The 12447-nt window shown below is 35.3% G+C and overlaps 1 protein-coding gene across 12 annotated transcripts in view; it reads right to left on the bottom strand.

The window, feature by feature from the left end:
* FRYL (FRY like transcription coactivator) overlaps positions 1-12447 on the bottom strand; it is a 176821-nt gene that overhangs the window by 47156 nt on the left and 117218 nt on the right. For all 12 annotated transcript variants that reach the window (XM_052780108.1, XM_052780109.1, XM_052780110.1 and 9 more), the window contains 11 exons: positions 11918-12090; positions 11286-11446; positions 10639-10749; positions 9553-9707; positions 9207-9306; positions 8060-8228; positions 7040-7299; positions 5987-6127; positions 4029-4197; positions 2618-2702; positions 801-913 (listed from right to left, as the gene is read on the bottom strand). In XM_052780108.1, the coding sequence (XP_052636068.1) occupies positions 801-913; positions 2618-2702; positions 4029-4197; positions 5987-6127; positions 7040-7299; positions 8060-8228; positions 9207-9306; positions 9553-9707; positions 10639-10749; positions 11286-11446; positions 11918-12090 (1637 nt within the window). The remainder of the gene's footprint in view (positions 1-800; positions 914-2617; positions 2703-4028; positions 4198-5986; positions 6128-7039; positions 7300-8059; positions 8229-9206; positions 9307-9552; positions 9708-10638; positions 10750-11285; positions 11447-11917; positions 12091-12447) is intronic.

Here is a 12447-nt window from a genome sequence, read left to right as displayed (position 1 = left end):
GTCTTGACCACTGTCCTCATTTTTGCCTGATTACATGAACTGTTTAGCTTTCCCTAGCATTGTCATGATGATTTTATATCTTAGGAACTGGTACAAAAGTAGCTACAGTTAATAAGCCTCCGTTAAGAAAAGTCTCCAAAAGTACATGGAGCTTCAGGAGAAATGTCTATCTCTTTTTCCTTACCTCTGCACCTCAGAAAAAAGAGACCATAGATCACAAAAAATAACCCAAACCACATTTTCAAAACAAGCTTGAAAATTAGAGGTATACAAGATCCTTTTCCCTGCTGTATTTTCCTTTGCTATGGCTTCTCAGAAAGTTTTGTAGCCTTTTCTTTTTAAACAGGTCAAGGAGTGCTATCATTTAAAAGCACAATTACTTCTGATTTTCTATTTTTTTAACTTCTTTTCCATCATTTATTTCCTCATTCATGTCGTGTTCCTCCTGCTAATCTCTCTCCTGTTTCTTCTGTCTAACCATCTATCTATCTTTGGTGTTGGTACTGGCAAAGAAAATACAAAGTAAAACTGCTTCATTTGGGAAGACGTTCACAACTCGTTCCAGAGGACAAGGGAAGGAAAGAAAGTGTGTTATCTTCCTTGCACGTTCTATTGTAATCAAATGTATACTACACTTCAATAGCAGTACTAAGACCGAGGAATGTAAAAGACCCGTATTTTTTAATAAGTTCGTGCAAAAAACACTGATAATGCCTATTTCCTCACATTCCACAACCTTCAGCAAAACTTGTGAAATTTTGGTTTCTATTCATAGGAATATTATTAAATAAAAATATTACTTTTTTCCTCTTCATATGATCCTCCAGAGCTGCTGCTGTAGCGAGATTCTAGTCTGTGGTGCTGGCGGTTTAAGTTACTGTTCAACCCACTGTAGATGTCTAGATGTACATAACTGTAGGAACAAATAAAGCAGCACTAGTAACTGACATTCTGTGACAAAAATTAATCAGCATCTCTCAGTAAAACTGTATTGCAGCAAAACTAAGTGTTATGCAAAAATATTTCATCTTACAAGGACAATCAATATGACGCCAAAGCTTCTCAGCTGTATAAGACACACCTCTTGTAGCAATGCTAGATAAGGGGGATTCAAGGGGATAATCCACTATAAATTATATTTCCGTTAGATCATTTTATTTAAGTACATTAAAATATTTGTTACCATTATACATTAAGAAAGTTATTCTCACTCTTGAGCAAAATAATGAAAACCCTGTTTGATCTGGCACAGACATACATATACACACACACACAGTCCAAGATCCCACCTCACTAATCTGATAAAGAAATCAGAGAAATGGGAGTGCCAAAAGCACAATTTCCAAGCTGTTTCTACATAATTTGCTAACACTCTCTCCTCCTGGCAAGTCCAAGATGTACATGGTATATCTTATCAAAAAGCATATACCCTGGGGTGGCGTTAGACAACCCTACAGCATGTGCCAAAACTCACAGAGACTTTCAAAACTGCCTTCATGACTTTACAAGTTCCTTCAGCTCCAGCCCCCATAGCAGCCAAATACTTATCTGTGCCTTGCTAGGCTGAATTCTGAATGACACCTCAGATTCCATAGTCTTCTGTGATTTATTGTCACACAGCCTGCCCCCTGCCCCCCACCCCCTGCCATTTCATTGAAGTATGGGGGTTGTCTCATTTACTAATCTAACTATATTGACATAATTATCCTAGGGAAGGAAAAAAGTGTCCAGCTGGGAAATTATGTTGGAAATAGAATTACTACCGCTTTCAAACAAGTCATCACAAAATAAACTGGTTTGTGAATTTACCGCATAGTAGCTACTCTACCATTAACAGCACGTGTGCACTTTTTTCTGTGCACACTTTTTCTCATGCTAATCATAGAATCCCTCTTTCCTTTTCACATTGAGATTAGCTATCTCATATTTAACACAAAATGAGAGCATGCCCACAGTCAGTTACTGTTGAGCTCTGAGTCCACACCCTGACTAAATCTACGTCAGCTGTTTGCTTTCCACCACCCTCACACTGGTACCACTGTCTGGCAAATTTCTCCAAAGGATTGTTCTTAAGAAGCTCAAAAATTAGGGAGGGAGGTATCTGTTTTAAAGCTAGCTGGAAGGGATCTTGCCACAGATACCAGGCATCCAAATACCCTAAATGGGAGAAGAAACTAGCTTTCAACACAGGGGCACTGTTGATTTCTAGCGAGCTAGGAAACCAATTGGTGAACTGACTACATTACTAAACTAATAACATTTGCCCTTGATGTATCTGCAGTATAATTTCTCTTATGTAAACATATACAGTTCAGTGTAATAGTAGCTAATTTAGGCATCAATAACAACATAGCTATAGCAATACAAAGCCTGACCTGGATTAGTCCCTTTATTTATTCAGTTTCCTCTACAGCTTTTCGAGTTCGAATTACAATTGAGGCTGCTACTGTTAATCCCAAATAGTATTCCAGTTCTGTTGCTTAAAACTTACAAAACTTACAGTCAGGTATTTCCTGCAATGTAGACATACCTAGAGCCATTGAGATGTACACATTTATAGTACCTAGCAGGAATTCCTGTGATTCAACTAATAACTGTTTTTTGAGGAGATACTTACTTCTCTTCACTATTGTCTTTTACATGTTTACTGTCAGGGTTGCCATCTGTGGGAGCTACCATTGTATTGCTACTAGAAGTGGTACCTGTGAATTATGGATAAAGAAAAAGATTGGTCAACAGAAAAGAAAAGCAGTCTTAAGCACTACATGATGACCCTTATTTACTTGTCCATGCCAAGAGCCCTAACCAGGTTTACACTACAGCAGCTAGCACAAATACAAACTGAGCCACAGAAATTACTTTCACATCCAAGAACAAATTGTTGTTCAGACTAAAAGATTCGGAGCTGCTACCATAATTTCACTAACTGGAAAAAATCAGAAGAATCCATTCCAGGAATCTCTGAGTCTTCAATGTAAATTAAGTAGAAAGGCTTGTTTTTGAAGCACGATCTAGAGACCCATTTCCTTCTTTCCTGTATGCTATACCTTATAGTAATCCATAAAATGTAGTTGGACTTTGGTATACAGTTAATTCAAACCACAAACAGATTAGGGATTAAAACCTAACAGCCTGCAGTGAAGCTTCTATCAATTTCTTTTTAAGTGAAACTTGCAAGCATCACACTGAATAGCTTACCACAGTCAGAAATACTTTTGCACCCTCCCCACAAATTTTGCTACTCTCAATTACACTTAAGTGCAAGAGCCCCGTAATTTTTTTTTCATACTTTTTATACACTTTCATGAACAAGTGCCAATGCACCCACCTTGTGATCCAGATAGTCCCTACGTGATAGGTGCAGGCTGCTTCGGAACATTGACAGCTTTGCAGCACAAAAGCTAAGTCCTTGCTTAGATACCCTACCATCCATGTCTTTTGTGGCTTACTTTGAAAGTTGCTTCACCAAAACCAGACAGCTTTTCCCCACATTTTTCAGCATGTTCTTGGATTGAAGCACGAGGTAGACAGTTTCTGTATTTTCAGTGGGGGTTTTTTTGATGACTGATCTATTGTTAATTGTTAATTCTTTCTAAATAAATTCTTCTAAGTCAGTGTACTTAAATCCTCTTGAATAAATTCCTACAGATGCAGCCTGTGTCTATAACAGAACTTGAAATATAACAACTTACGTGGATTTAAAATCAGATAAATTTTCCCAGTTGTTTGACTGAATTGACTTAAAAGTGATATAGTGAGGGTAAACAGCGCAAGATCTGAACACGGACAAAGTCTAACATATATTAATACAAACCTGTTCCTTGTGAACCTATCTGATGTTCTTTAATAAGAACTCTGGGTGCACCAAAAACTGCAGATCTTGTAAAGCAAACTTGGTACCTTAATTTATTTTTAGAAACAGAACATTGTACTCCAATTGAATATTTATACATGAACTCCAATATTATAACTGATAATAGCATAGTTATCATTGACAATAATAAAAGTTTAAGTTAAGAAATTCTCACCTGAAGTGACAGAGGGGATTTTGTAACTCGAAGTAATGCGGTAATATGGTGGATTATCCATATGGGTGACTCCTGAACTGACGGGATCTGTAAGCTGAAGTTCACTCACCAGCTCTTCTAGTAGTTGCATTGTTTTATCTCTACCCAAATAAACAATAACTTTCTTTACCTGCCATCAAATAAAAGTATATGTATGTAAAATAGTATGTACATAAATAAAATTTTTATTGCAGTGACTTGATTTAAAAAAAAGGAAAATAAGAGATTTGAATACAGAAACTTGTTAGAATCAATATCTACCTGCACTGCAAGCGAGGATACATGAAACTTACTCTAGTTCTAAAGGCAAACAAAACCGCTTTCATTGCTTTCAAGAGCAGCAAGCATCGGAAACATAAGAGTAAGAAAGTAAGTCTTCTGAGTTCAATGACAGTTATTTAAGAAGCAAACAATTTTCTTACTAAGGTTTTAGCAACACCTGAGATCAACAATGGAGCAAATGTATTCTGATATAATTTCTTTTCAATACTTCATAGTTGTGTTCTGTTCTTTTCCAGCAGGTATATTTTTCCTCATGCTATTCTGCAGTGTTCTCACATATGCTTTGACAAAAAATAAAATTGGTTTTGAGGGGGCTTGGGGGGGGGGGGTGTTTTAATACTTGGTCATGTGAGAATAATCACACTGTCCCTACATGGCGTGACAGGTGCTTTATTTTACTATATTATCTGTCTGCTTTTTAGGACTATCCTAAATTATAGCATAGGAAAAAACATTTAATTCCCAAAATGCTCAAGGCCTTTATATACTCTGATAAGAATAAACACCTAACTATAGCAATATTTTATTAAGCATATAGTAATTAAGGATTCTCCACTACGTCTTACTTCAGCAAAATAATCCTGGTCACTGCTAAGCAGCAGCAGATGGGTGCTAGTCAGTGATTACTGTAGACATCAGTAAGTTCATATTTTTTTTTCTGACATTTTCTTGAGTCACTACTGCTCAGTGATTTATTTCCATCCTTTAGAGAGAACTCAAAGATGTACAGTAAGCAAGTGATCCAGGGCATTTGATTTGTGGAATTACTTTGTCACCTTGTTCAAACTCTGCACGCAAAGATTTTGGGCTACAACATTAAGCTAGATTTTCTGATTTGCAATGAAAATGACTGCCAATCAATGAAGAACTTAAGCTGTCCTTAGTAAGAACTTAATATTATAGGTCCTGATTGTTTACTTCATATCCATTTTTTTTTTTTACTATTAGCAAAACCTATAATAATTTTCTAATGAAAATATTACTTACGGAACTATCTTAATTCTTCTTAACGAACAGAAACCAACTGCTGCAGTAGATTTGCATTTTATGATGGAAAGGAGTTGTTCAGTATATACTTCTAATAAAATTAATCTAAATTTAGCACCAAACTCTTAAGTTTCCTTTTTATGATAAAGGAACAAAAAAATGCTAAGACAGATGTGGATATTTTAATAAGTCTTTTCCATTTTTTATGATTTACTCACTAAATAAGGTCTATGGCCCACCTAGTATATCCTGAATTTTGACAACTCATAACTGATAAAACAGATAGTGGACTCTTTCAGACTTATCACCCTGAGTAAATTCCAATATTCAGTGAGCTGTCTTAAGAAAGCCTCAGCTATCTTTAAGGTGTGATATCCCTTCTGGTTTATTTCCTTTCTCAAACCCATTCCATGAATGCTGGATTTAACTGAAACCGATACTGACATTTCAACACAGATGTCCAAAGTAACTCAAACAAAAGAACTGAATTTGATTTGTTCGTAGTATTTAGTGGTCACAAAATATGGGGCTACAGATTTTGATACTAGAAATCCAACCTCACATTTTTTGTTTGGTCATCTTTGCTGCTAGACACACAACTAGTTTTTAGAATATCAATAGCGCTAAGGAGAGACATATCACATACTCACATAAGGCAAAAGGCTGGGTTCACTGTTCACTCCACAGATACTGATCAGGAAGTGCAAAATTATTTTCAGATTCTTTGGCCAGCTGTCTGCCAAAGTAGTCCAGACATTTTCTATCTCTGACCAAGCCACTTCATCACCATACTAGAAAACAAAATAAATATCTCTCCTGAAAACTCCAGTAGAAAACATTGTATTTGAAAGTGATCCGTATTGACCAAGTGGGACAGGCTCTAGAAAAAGGAGACATAAATCCTTTAAGAAGCTGTTGCCATTTTAACATTCCAGAATGAAGCTTTCATATATATTCATTTTTATAAACACATTCTGGAAATAACTCTTTTCTTTTATAGCTATAAATATATAAAAATATATCTAAACATATTTGCACATATTATATATTTTATTTATACACAATATAAACTTTATACATTATATAAGTATACACATATTTATTTATATGTGAATTTATTTCTATTTTTATATGTTTATTTATGTATAAATAAAAAAAAGCTATCTAAATTTAGCAGAGACCCATTCTCCCAGTCGCTGACAATCCTGAATAAAATTCCACGGATCACAGGCTGCAAAGAGTTTTTAATTTGTAGCTTAAAACATGATCTCTCATCAGTAGGATTCAAAGATATCAAGAACTGGCAGGAGCACTGCATTTGACCAATACTTTTTCTCTGTCGGAAGTAGCTATCACAGGAAGGAGGAGGGTCTGTCAGCCTCTGGCAACGAGATTGGTTCCAAAACTCCACTCTGAGATCACAGGTATACAGGCGACTTGGTATTATCTACCCAGCTAGACATCTATATTGCAAAACAACAGTTATATACTGTTACTATGTCACAATTACTGTAACGTTTGTATTACATATTAAGTGTTTATCATAATACTTCACAACTATATGGTATAGTTTGGGTATACATAAGCAACTCAACAAATATGAACAACATCTCTTGTAAGTAACAGTATCTCTGAACAGGAATTTCTCACACCCTGAACACAACAATCCACTGGAACAAGACAGAACACTTAATTAGTTTTACCTTTGCTGTCATGTACATCAGATTGTTCAGAACCATAGCTGTAGCCTGTGGTGATCCCCAGCCTTCTCCTCGTAGCCATCGTCTACTGTTCACCATTATTTCTCTGTCTTTCAAAGAATCTTCTTCATCTTCATCTTGCCGACGAACGGTTGGCAAAGGTTTCAAGTCTACCAGCTCAATATTGTTCATCCATGGCAGCAGATAATGCAGCATCACCTGTCTCCCAGCTGGGTGAGCTGTTTGGATTCTCTGACTTACTTCTGTCATTCAAACATAAATTGCAAATCAATAATGAGAACTGTTTTGGTAATAATGACAACAATCATGAGCCCAGTAGACCATACTGATATGAAGTAATGCTGATACACACGTAATATTTTTGATTAGCTGACTAGTGCCATTTCATAATGAAAAAGTCCGCAGTCTTCAGTAGAGCTAATTGAAGACACTGCTGACAAACAGTATGTTGAAGAAACCACATTAGCATACGCAAACACATATATTCCTCTAATTGGGGAAGGAAACTGAAAACCTAGATTATATAAAAATGTACCAACTTTAGCAAAAAAGCACTTAAAATTTTTTCTTCCTCATATTAGTCCTAGTAGCTTTTTAATTGATGTGAGAGGTTATTACTCTGTAATTGTTTAAAAATGCTATGGAATAATATTTTTAAGCAATCTACAGTAAACAAGAAAACACTAGGAAGAACAATAGAAGAATAATTTTTAAAAACAGTTGCAAATTATTTCTCTAATGTGTTTTTTTCATGGCTATTAGAAAGTCAGTAAAAGGATCTTTGATTCATGTTGTTTCCTCTTGAATATATTTCAAATACAAGTAAACAAAAATTGCAACTCAGTAAATTCCATTTTCTCCATTCATTATGATGTTACCTTGTTGTCTGTTGTCCTGCTTTTAGTGAATTACATATAAATTAATTATTGAAAAATAAGGATTACATGTTTTGTACAATGCTTTTGACCCACTGAAGTTTTTTGTTTTGTTTTAAAACCATACCTGAGAAGATAGCAAGTGTTAGTTCAGGATAAGTCCTTGCTAATTCTTCTGACAGTTGATAATATGACACAGAATACAGATGTGGTAAAGGAGAAGGCTGACCCAAAACCCCATCCGTCCGCTGAACTTCCAGTTTGTGAGCATAACGGAACATCTTTGGTTCCAAGATCTACAACAGTAACATTCAGAATTTGAAGATAAGTATAGAGCTACAATGGAAATCTTTATATAAAATCACCTTCTCAATTCATGTATCTACTCTCATTTAATGTTTCCTATCTGTGCAGATATATTTCCAAACAATATCAATTTCTGCTCATCTATGAGACATTGATAGGAGCAACGTAATCTTTGATGTGGCAGAGATGCAGAAGGAGGCTAAAGCAGTCTGATACTTTAAAAGTCAGTTTTGGCTGATCTTAAGCAGTGGTGTTCACCTGAGAAGAAAGATGGGGTTGAAAGGGAGGGTGGTGTGAGTGCTGATATATCAACAGAGGTGTGACTTCAGTGGGGACTTTACTGTTGAATTTAGCTGACAACAAAAACCTTTGAAAAAAACCCCAAGACTTGTGGTCTGAGCCACAAGCAGCATAGATTTATTTATTTATTTTTAAACAGTAACGCTGCCTGTAAGATTAAGCTTACCCGCAGATGACCTCGGAAAGGAATATACAAAAGTAAATTAAATGGCTAACAAGATTTTCAATAACATCTCTCCACACAGATAGATGAAAAAATGTTTGGTATTAATGTAAAAATCAGAAAACTGACTGCTACCCCAGCAGACAGAGTAAAGGGACAGAAAGCAATATACTTCTCTCTGAGGTGCTCTTGGACAAATGGAGCTATATACCACTCTGTTTCAGGGCCAAACCAGAAGAATCTTGATTTAGGTTTTGTCTCTTGAAAAAGCAGATATTATGAAAATACAAGTTTTGGGCTTAGTTCATGAAAACATGACACGCTGCCACTGAAGCCTATTTGTGCCAGGTAATGATCTGGCCTAACTATGTACTAAAATAGAGAAGAAAAAAACCCCGTACATTGTATTTCATTACTAAAGGGACAACACTTTTTCTTTTTAAATGCACAGGACAATTCTTGTTTTAAAGGGGAAAAAAAAAAAAATCAAAGTTATCTTACAAACCTGTAACAGTTGCATAGCAACTTCATAGATAGCCCTAGTAGAATCAGCTGCTTTAAATAGTATCAGATTCAGGAGGGTCACTGTATCACACTGGTAATCCCTAGGAAAAAATTGCAAGTGTGAAATAAAGTAAAATTACATTTGGCTTTTTAAAATTTGAATTTATTAAAGTTTATTTTACAGGAAATATGGTATGGGATAATATAACATTTTGAAAAGTTTCTCTAGTAACACATACACACAACCAGGGGTGATCTTTTCCCTTTGGGGGAGGAAAAAACCCAGTTCTATGTGAAAGCACACTTTGAAAATGAAAGTTCAAAGTTTTGAAAAAATATTGTAGTACCTGTTTTGGAACACGCTGGCTATGGCTTTAAAACAGCCAGCTGCTACCCGCTTGGAACCTGTGTAACACCGGTCTACAGCCCAGTACATGAGGTTACTCTGGTCAGGGTTGAGTTCCAGGAGCAGCATGACTGCCTCGCAGCCTAGCTGGTGAACCTGTATTCCAGAAAAGAACCAATACATATTTATAAATATAGAAAAAAAGACCACCTTACAAAAATGGCATAAAATAGAGAAATAGGTATTTAATTAAAAAAAACAAAAAAACACCAAAAAACAACTGCAATACACAAAATTTGTTCCACCTAAAAACAATGAGACCACAGCTTAAAATAATAATAGGTAATTCTATCAAACTGTTTAATGTTCAACTTGCACACACAGTCATAAATTATTGAAGCAAATAACTAGATAGCTCTACTGACTTTTGTTTTCCTCAGTTCCAAGGCTACCTTGAGCTATTTACTATTTTCACTTGTCTTACTACAACCTGAACACTGACCTGAAAGCATCAGGTACAGAAAAACACTTAAACATATGCAGGAATTCCAATGGGACACAAGGGATAGATCTATGTTGAGACTTGCATATTCTCTTGAATCAAAGCAGCCCACTGGAGCTGTGTTTTTATGTAGTCATAGTATTAGTGCAATAGAGGCCCTACATTTTAAATCTAAAGCTTGCCTTACTGTTTAGATGTAAAGCTTGGTCTTCTCTGCAGGACCCCCAATGGACTCTACAGTCTCACAAGAGTTCATGTTCAAAATCTTATCCATTTTAAATTTCTAAAAGATCTGCTTATTACTACAACTTAGTAGCCGATTAGTTTATAAATAATACACAATGTTTCACTCTTTGCCCATTCCTCTTCCATTCTGTTTTGTCTGTTCTTACACTGTGATTAGGGACTGCCTTCCTCAACAGGGTGAATACACAAATTAAAGACAGTGCAAAAATACGCACTACTAAAACAGCTTTGAGCTTAAGACACTCTAAAGCATTTAGGCCAATCTGACTGCAAAACTCATTAAAGCATATGTTGAAGGCACTGATAGTTGCAAACCAACGTTGACATTGCCTGTATTACCTTTTTATCTTGTGAATCCAAAATATTATCCAGCCATTTGTATAAGTAGCCATCAGATGAGAGCCCGACGTTATCTGCAACAGGCCCACAACACAGTACAGCAGACATAGCCTTTAGAAAGTAATTGAAAAACACTACATCTTAGTAACACAGATACAGGAAGTGCTTTTACCAAGTCCATTAAAATATCAGAAAACTAACTTCTATTCAGTCAAGGGAGGAAGACCAAGGCTAATAAAAAACTGTTAACATCTTAGTCAAGAAATTATCAAATCATACTTTTCTCAACTCCCAAATACAAGGAACTGTCAATACTGAAATGCTGACATATGTAAGAGTTAATAGGTCAGTTTGATTGTTAATTTACTTTTACATGAAAGCCTTTCTCCTCAGGCAACTGAGGACTACAGTCACTGAAGTGAACATTTAGTAGTCATTTTAAGAAATTCCTATAGCAAGTGCAATAGTTTACAGTATGGAAAAAGCCAAACTGTCATAAATACACATGTAGCCAGAAGAGAAAAAAACCTAAGTCATGAATGGCAACAAGGATGTGAAAACCACATCCAAAAAGCCCAAATGTTAAATTTGCATTAGAAAAGTTAACATAACAATCTGTTTCCAAAATTCAGAAAGTGCTAAAATACCTTTAATGCACAGTATTGGTGTCTGTTTATTCGCATGTTCCTATCACTGTATCTGTCCAGGGGAGTAAACATGATACTAAAAGGACCTGCCCAATGACTGAACAACATAAATAGACTGTGGCGTAGACTCTGCTGCGGAAAGACACTTCTTCTCTGGTGTACTGTAAGAAAAGCACAGAGTCAGACACACTCCTCTTGTCATTCTTTAAAATAAAGTACATAAAACAGAAACAGACCCAAAGAATGAATATAGAAAGAAAAATCAATGTAAAGACACATTATTTCAGCATCATAACAGCTGGATGTAGGTTTACTATTGTCCTGTTTAATGCCACTAGTGTACAAGAATAAGCTATTTATTAGTCCAGAGAATTTAAATGCACTGCAAACCAACAAGACTTTTGCTAAATCAGAAAATTACTTATACGCTTCCAAACAGTACCAAAAATCTCTCTTAAAAACTTATGCTGCTAAAGTTCTATTCAAAACTGATGGCATGAATTATTTTTATGAAAGTATTCTGAAACTAAAAAGTGGATTTTAGTTTAGTTTTTGTTTGTTTGGTTTTGGTTTTTTAAATGTACTGCATATTAAATACAGTCATCAGCAGTTATTAAAGCATTTTTACATACCTGGAACATTTTGAATTATATTTGCCACTAAGGCACTAAAATGGCATCGGATATCTTTCAATGTATCAGAATCCTTTTCATTTTCTGCTTCTAGGAGTTGTCTTGTTAGATCGACATACTCAAGTAAAGTGTTGTTGAGGGAATGTGTTTCATTATCAAGGCCACCACTTGCACTTAAAAATAAAATTAAAAAAAAAAATCAAATAGTATGACAAATACATACAATAATTTTTGAAAACAATCCTTATTTTTTTCTCTTTAAAAAACCCTACAACCTCAACACTGCAAAGATTTAATTCAAACTCGTTTCTTCACCCAGCTTCTATTTCAGTGTTAAATAAAAAGCTCCAGTGAAAGCAAACTAATAATCACTATCAGAAGTCACTCATCCTTCCACAGAATTAGTTCTTATATTGGGAATAAATGTTAAAAATAATAACAAAAACCCTCAACCAACCAACACCTCCCCCCAACCCATGCTATCTGTAAACCAGAAAAAATAATTACTACTACTTGACTATAGATTTCCA

Source organism: Harpia harpyja, chromosome 2 (assembly GCF_026419915.1).
Source record: "Harpia harpyja isolate bHarHar1 chromosome 2, bHarHar1 primary haplotype, whole genome shotgun sequence".
NCBI lineage: Eukaryota > Metazoa > Chordata > Aves > Accipitriformes > Accipitridae > Harpia > Harpia harpyja.
This window is presented reverse-complemented; position numbering and strand designations above follow the sequence as displayed.